The sequence below is a fragment of the Mandrillus leucophaeus genome, unplaced genomic scaffold (assembly GCF_000951045.1).
Source record: "Mandrillus leucophaeus isolate KB7577 unplaced genomic scaffold, Mleu.le_1.0 Scaffold8, whole genome shotgun sequence".
Lineage (NCBI taxonomy): Eukaryota > Metazoa > Chordata > Mammalia > Primates > Cercopithecidae > Mandrillus > Mandrillus leucophaeus.
Window position 1 is genome coordinate 2,988,299 of NW_012108696.1, and position 7,580 is coordinate 2,995,878.

At 51.7% G+C, this 7,580-nt stretch overlaps 1 protein-coding gene across 1 annotated transcript in view; it reads right to left on the minus strand.

Annotated features, from left to right (window-relative positions):
- Positions 1-5,583: 5,583 nt before the first annotated feature.
- PTPRS (protein tyrosine phosphatase, receptor type, S) overlaps positions 5,584-7,580 on the minus strand; it is a 92,610-nt gene continuing 90,613 nt past the window's right edge. The window contains exons 32-33 of the mRNA XM_011967475.1: positions 7,269-7,445; positions 5,584-6,185 (exon numbers count right to left, since the gene is read on the minus strand). Coding sequence (XP_011822865.1) covers positions 6,117-6,185; positions 7,269-7,445 — 246 coding nt within the window. The 3' untranslated portion in view covers positions 5,584-6,116. The remainder of the gene's footprint in view (positions 6,186-7,268; positions 7,446-7,580) is intronic.

Genomic DNA, 7,580 nt, shown 5'->3' on the forward strand with positions numbered 1-7,580 from the left:
TTTTTAAGATGGAGTCTCTCTGTCACCCAGGCTGGAGTGCAGGGTGACAATCTTGGCTCACGTAACCTCTGCCTTCCGGGTTCAAGCAATTCTCTTGCCTCAGTCTCCTGAGTAGCTGGAACTACAGGCGGCTGCCACCACGCCTGGCTAATTTTTGTATTTTTTATTTTTTAGTAGAGGCAGGGTTTATCATCTTGGCCAGGCTGGTTTTGAACTCCTGACCTCAGGCGATCCACCTTCCTTGGCCTCCCAAAGTGCTAGGATTATAGGCTTGAGCCACTGCGCCCAGCTGTCTGAGTGCATCTTTTGTTGTATCCCACAGGTTTTAATTTGCAGAGTGGTCTTGTCATTCAGTTCTATGTATTTTGTTTGTTTGCTTTGTGACAGAGTCTCGCTTTATTGCCCAGCTGGAGTGCAGTGGCATAATCTCGCCTCACTGCAACCTCCACCTCCCAGGTTGAAGCAATTCTTGTGCCTCAGCCTCCGGAGTAGCTGGGACTACAGGCATCTGCTACCACACCTGGCTAATTTTGTATTTTTAATAGGGGTTTCACCATGTTGGCCAGTCTGGTCTTGAACTCCTGACCTCAAGCGATCCGCCCGCCTCAGCCTCCCAAAATGCTGGGATTACAGGTGTGAGCCACTGTTCCAGGTCTCAGTTCTACATATATTGTAATTTACCTTTTGACATATCTTTGACTAATGTTAGTATTTCCAATTCTGTGGATTTGAGAAGCCATAGGTCATCATTGATTTATAATCTGATTGCATTACGGCTGAGTGAGGGTTGAGGGTTGGGCCTCCGTTCGTGTTCTCATACATGGTCTGTTTTTGTGATGACTTCAAGTGCTTGGACAAAAAGCCTGTTTTTGTTGGGTACAAAGTCCTGCGAAGAGGTATGTGATCAAGTTTGGTGTTAGTCTCCTCGAGATCCTTATAATTTTGCTTGATCTTTTCGTTTTCACGTCCTCTAGCATAACTGTGATGATGTCGGTTTCTCCTTTGCGTGTTTTGCTTTAAACATTTCAAACCATATTGTTAGGGGCAGGGTATGTATTTATTGAGGGCATTTGTACATTTCAGAGAAATAGGAGGCTTTGGCCTCCGACATGTCCACATGTCGTTTGAGGTGGGGATGGGGCTTTGTACCAGGCTCTCTGTCTCCTAGCCTGGGGCTGTCATATGTGGCTAATGTTTGTTTGTTTGTTTTGAGACAGAGTTTTGCTCTGTTGCCTAGGCTGGAGTATAGTGGCACTATCTTGGCTCACTGCAACCTCCACCTCCTGAGTTTAAGCGATTCTCCTGCCTCAGCCTCCTGAGTAGCTGGGATCACAGGTGCCCACCACTACACCTGGCTAATGTTCATATTTTTAGCAGAGACAGGGTTTTACCATATTGGCCAGGCTGGTCTCAAACTCCTGACCTTTCAAGTGATCTGCCTGCCTCAGCTTCCTAAAGTTTTGGGATTATAGGCATGAGCCACTGTGCCCGAGTGTGGCCAATGTTGACTTTAATCAGGCAGTGCTCAGAGATGCCTTGACCATCCCCCTTGCTGAGGCCAAAGGAGATAGGCAGACCTTGGTCCCAAGTACAGGCTCTATCACTTACCATCTTTTTGATCTTGGATGACACCTGACCCCTTCTTGAGCCTTAATTTTTTTCTTCTTTTTATTTTATTTTCTTTTTTTTTGGACAGAATCTTGCTCTGTCACCCAGGCTAGAGTGCAGTGGTGCAATCTCAGCTCACTGCAACTTCCACCTCCTGGGTTCAAGTGATTCTCCTGCCTCAACCTCCTGAGTAGCTGGGATTACAGGCATATATCACCACACCCGGCTCATTTTTCTATTTTTAGTAGAGATGGGGTTTTACAACGTTGGCTAGGCTGGTCTAGAACTCCTGACCTCAGGTGGTCCACCTGCCTCGGCCTCCCAAAGTGCTGGGTTACAGGCATGAGCCACTGCACCTGGCTGAGCCACAATTTTCTCATCAGTCTAATGGTGCATTGGTACAAGAATTAAATGAAACTGCATGAACCAAGTATACAGTAAGTGCTCAGAAAAATGGGGGCGGATGTTAGGGTAACTGTGGTAGGACCAAGGCACCTGGAGAGGCTGTCTTGGTGGTCATGTCTGTGGGTTGAGGAAATTCCTTAGGGGCCTCTTATTCCAGGGAGTCTGCTATCACATACCTCTACCATAGCCACGAGCACTTCAAGGGCTGAAGGTCACACACACACTGACTTTCCCTAAAGATTTTCTTTGTCCAGTTCCCAGTAAGGAGGGCAAGATCCTTTCGAGACGCTTTAGCCTCAGTGGGCTTGGTGTTTGGCTAGAAGGATGGACAGGAGGCTCAGGCAGCCCAGAAAAGCAAAGTAAGAAATGACTTCTTAGAGGGGCTTTTAGTTCTGGACCATGAGGATTGAGTAGGAGCTCTCTGGGCAGGATAGCCTGTTGGTAAAGTTGTAGATGACTCGGGTAGGACCAGGCTTGGGTTCGAATTATTTTTCCAGGCCTGCCTCGGTGGCTCACACCTATAATCCCAGCATTTTGGGAGGCCAAGGCGGGTGGATTACAGGAGGTTAGGAGTTCAAGACCAGCCTGGCCAACACGGCGAAACCCCATCTCTACTAAAAATACAAAAAGTAGCCAGGTGTGGTGGCACAGTGCCTGTAGTCCCAGCTACTTGGGAGGCTGAGGCAGGAGAATCGCTTGAACCCAGGAGGCGGAGGTTTCAGTGAGCCGAGATCACGCCATTGTACTCTAGCCTGGGCAAACAGAGCAAAACTCCATCTCAAAAAAACAAACAAAAAAAGTTTCTGTCCCTTTTGTCCCACAGTTTGTCACTAAGAAGAGGTTCCTCCCCTCCTACTAAAATTCAGAACTCAGAGGCTATGAAATGTAGTTCTTATAATACATGGTTCTTCCCATCTTTCTTTTTCTTTTTGAGACGGAGTCTCGCTCTGTCACCCAGGCTGGAGTGCAGTGGTGCGATCTCAGCTCGCTGCAAGCTCCGCCTTCTGGGCTCATGCCATTCTCCTGCCTCAGCCTCCCAAGTAGCTGGGACTACAGGCACCCGCCACCACGCCCGGCTAATTTTTTTTGCATTTTTAGTAGAGACGGGGTTTCACCATGTTAGCCAGGATGGTCTTGATCTCCTGACCTCGTGATCCACTCGCCTTGGCCTCCCAAAGTGCTGGGATTACAGGCGTGAGCCACTGCGCCCAGCCCTTTTTTTTTCTTTTTTCTTTTTGAGATGGAGTCTTGCTCTGTTGCCCGGGCTAGAGTGCAGTGGTGCGGTCTTGGCTCACTGCAACCTTTGCCTCCTGGGTTCAAGCTATTCTCCTACCTCAGCCTTCCGAGTAGATGGGATTATAGGTACCCGCCCCCACACCCAGCTAATTTTTTTGTATTTTTAGTACAGACGGGGTTTCACCATGTTGGCCAGGCTGGTCTCGAACTCCTGACCTTGTGATCCACCCGCCTCAGCCTCCCAAAGTGCTGGGATTACAGGCATGAGCCACTGCACCTGGCCTTGATCTGCTGGTTTCTAAGAGGCATAGTCCTATTTTTCCCTGAGCTGGGTCCCTGGTCTCACTAAGACCACCCTTTCTGATTCCTGAAACTTCTCTGAGATCATCCGAGGCTCTTTCATCCTATCTCTGGCTCCCGTCGGTGGCTTTTATGCCAGAGCAAGAAGTGACTCAGGCAAGGGTACAGATACAAAATGGCTCACCCTCCATCACCAGGGGTGTGACTCTGGCTCAGTGCAGGGGTTCGCTCACTGAGTGGCCTAGAGGGTGGAGAAGGAAGAGTGTGCCCAACCTGTTGCTTCCCTCCACAGACTCAGTTCCTCCTCAGGATGCTTCGAGAAGGCAGCACGGTGTGCTGTTCAGGGCTGCGGGTGAGATGGGATTGCATATGAATTCCAGCTTCACCTCAAACTCATTGTGTGCCCCTCCTTGAGCCCCCATTTCCTAATATGTAAATGGGGTTAACACTTTTTTTTTTTTCTTTGAGATGGAGTCTCATTCTGGCACCCAGGCGGGAGTGCAGTGATGCGATCTCGGCTCACTGCAACCTCCGCCTCTCAGGTTCAAGCGATTCTCCTGCCCCAGCCTCCCAAGTAGCTAGGATTGCAGGCACGTGTCACCACACCCAGCTAATTTTTGTGTTTTTAGTAGAGACAGGGTTTCACCATGTCGGCCAGGCTGGTCTTGAACTCCCGATCTCAGGTGATCCATCTGACTCGGCCTCCCTTTGGTGCTGGGATTACAGGTGTGAGCCACTGCGCCTGGCTAAGGGGCTGATAACTTCTGTCTCAGAGTGACTGGCCCATGGTGAATTCTCAATCATGGTCACTTATTGGAATGCAAACACAAGGCAGCCCCTACAGGACCAGGGCTTGGGTTTAAATCTTGGCCTGGCCACTTCATCGGTGTGTGGTCAAATTTTTTTTTTTTGAGACGGAGTCTTGCTCTGTTACCCAGGCTGAAGTGTGATGGCATGATCTCGGCTCACTGCAACCTCCAACTCCCGGGTTCAAGCGATTCTCCTACCTCAGCCTCCTGAGTAGCTGGGACTACAGGTCCCCGCCACTGTGCCCGGCTAATTTTTGTATTTGTAGTAGAGACGGGGGTTTCACCATCTTGGCCAGGCCGGTCTCGAACCCCTGACCTTGTGATCCACCCGCCTCAGCAGTGTGTGGTCTCAAGCAAACTACTCCTCTGTTCACACCAGGAAATGAGATCAGCTCTCCAGGCCCCCACCGACCTCCACCCCGGGGATGAGACTGGACAGGCAGGGGTGCCACAAAGACTCCACAATGGACCAGGGTCAGACGATCTTCCTTTAATACAAAGTCGATATATCTACATACACGGGGGTGGGAAAACCGCCCGCTGCTTCCGCTGGAATAAACAGTGTTGAAAGTAACCGCAGATCTGCCCTTGTACAAAGAGAAACAACTCGCTTGCTCGGGTGGGTAGAGGGGGTCCCGTCCTTCTGGTTTTGCTCCCAAACTGCCCCATAGTCCCAGGGGGAAAAGGGTCCCTGATGTGGGGCAGCACAGTCATACAGCCCCCGTCCCCGAAGAAGCAGGATCCTCTCCGTCTCCTTGGGGGCGGGAGACGGGGAGACAGCTCGGGCTCTCGGAGGGGGCGGAGGGGGCACTGTCATCTCTCTTTTACAGCAGCGTCTCCCTCAACCGTACCCCATGGGTTTGAACCCAACGCTGCTGGGTCCGAGTTCCCCCATGACCCTACCCTCAGAACTGTATTTGATATGTCTGAAAATTTAATTTATAAAAATGAAACAAAAAGTGGGGGGGAAAAAAGCCAAAAAAGAAAAAAGGGCATCCCATTCTTCTGTGGGCAAAGCAACTTTCTGATGGTAGAAAAAATAAGAAAAAGAAAAAAAAAAAAAAAAAGCAAGCCAAGGTACAGCCGTGGGCCCGGTGTGCGCGTTTGCGAACGTAACGTAACTATCAATCACACGAGGACGCTTTCTACAGTGAAAAAATAGACTGTCTTTGAACAGAATATGAATAAGCCAAAGTTGTTCTCTTTGAAAGTTGTTGACTGGCAAGTCTTTTGTTTGTTTCTCTTAAAAAAAAAATGGAAAAAAAAATACACTATTTAAAAAAAAACGAAATGTCACGGGATACAGTTACACTGAGAGTTTTAAAAGAAAGCTGGATTCTGGTCCCAGCCCAGTGTCCCCAGGCTACAGGGCGGGGAAGAGCCCCCGGGTCCTCCCACCACCGCTGGGGAGGACGAGGGGTCTGTCCATGGTCTGTGCCCCGCCCTCCTCCGATTGTGGGGAGCACTCCTGTTTGCTCACCGTTCCCCCCACCCCCCACCCCGGAATCTGGTTTTGGAATTGGAAGGAAAGGAGGAATGTGCCAAGTATTCGAAGGCGGCGGCCGGTGCCAGGGAGGTCGCTGGGGCGGCCGGGGCCAGTGGGGGACCTGAGGGGCTGATGGTCCCCGGAAACGGTGCAGAAACGCAGCTGCTGCCGCCTCCTGCCCTGCCCACTGGGGGTCCAGGCCTCAGGAGGTCCACCCGGGAAGGGCAGAGGCATCCGGGGCCGGTGGTGTCAGGCCTGGGGGGACCATGGCTTTAGGTTGCATAGTGGTCGAAGCTTCCGAGGTACTCCAGTGCCGCCTGGTAACAGAACTGGTACTCATCCTGGGGAAGCAGAGGTGAACTGTTAGTACCTCCCCTGCTCTAATGCCTCCCAGGGCTCCCTAGCGCCCTCAGGAGCAGGCCAAGCTCCTCAGCCCAGTGCGGGTCTCTTGCAGAAGGTCTCTTTGGCCCCCACGGTGCTCCCACAATGAAGTGAGCAACGTCACACCTCTGGCCTAACACAGCTACGCTCTCCACCTGGAATGCCCTCTCCTCCCCTGTCTGCCTGGAGGCCCTATTCATCTTTTCATTTTTATTTATTTATTTTGAGACAGTCTCACTGTGTCACCCAGGCTGGAGTGCAGTGGCACCGTCTCAGCTCACTGCAACCTCCGCCTCCTGGGTTCAAGCGATTCTCCTGCCTGAGCCTCCTGAGTAGCTGGGATTACAGGTGCCCACCACCACACCCAGCTAATTTTTGCATTTTTAGTAGAGACAGGGTTTCGCCACATTGGCCAGGCTGGTCTTGAACTCCTGACCTCAGGTGAGCCACCTGCCTTGGCCTCCCAAAGTGTTGGGATTACAGGTGTGAGTCATCACACCCAGCCTCATTTCTATTTTTTTTTTTTAGAGATGGGGTCTTGCTGTGTTGCCCAGGATGGGCTCAAGCGATCCTCCTCCCTCGGCCTCCCAAAGTGCTGGGATTACAGGTGTGAGCTGCCACGCCCAGTCCCCCCTACTCATCTTTTAAGACACAGATGCTGCTCAGAACCCCCTCCATTGGAACATTCCCCTTGGAGCTAGGAGTCTGGGCCTCAGTTTCCTCATCTGTACATTGGTTGGACTTAAGGATCAGTGGTTCATGGCAGGGTCCAGGCTGAGCCACAGACTTGCTGTGACTTGGGGACTGCAATGAGCCCATCTCTGTCCACGTCAAGGGCTGCTTCTCGGCTCTGACCTTCAGCTGACTGTTGTGTTAAGAGGGTTACTGGTCCCCTTCTGGTGCGGGAGGGGTCTGTGGACCATCCACCCACAGTGACCCAGAGAGTCCCAGGTGGCTGTACTCATCTCACAGAGAAGGAAACTGGGGCTTAGGGCAGTCGGGGTGTGAGGCCAGGGTGCCTCCCCTCCCTGTCCCGTCTTTACCTCCGTCTGCACCATGGCCGGCCGCTGGGTTCGTAGCATCTTCACCGTCTGAAAGATGTCCACCACACCTTCGTACCGCATCCGCTCCAGCACGATGCTAAGCGTGATGAAGACGCCTGTCCTGCCCACGCCGGCACTGGTGGAAGTAAAGTGAGCACGACCGTTCAGGGGCAGGTGCTGGAGAGCCCTGATCTGACCACCTGATTCCCCGAGGACTCTTTTTTTTTTTTTTTTTTTGAGACGGAGTCTCGCTCTGTTGCCCGGGCTGGAGTGCAGTGGCCGGATCTCAGCTCACTGCAAGCTCCGCCTCCC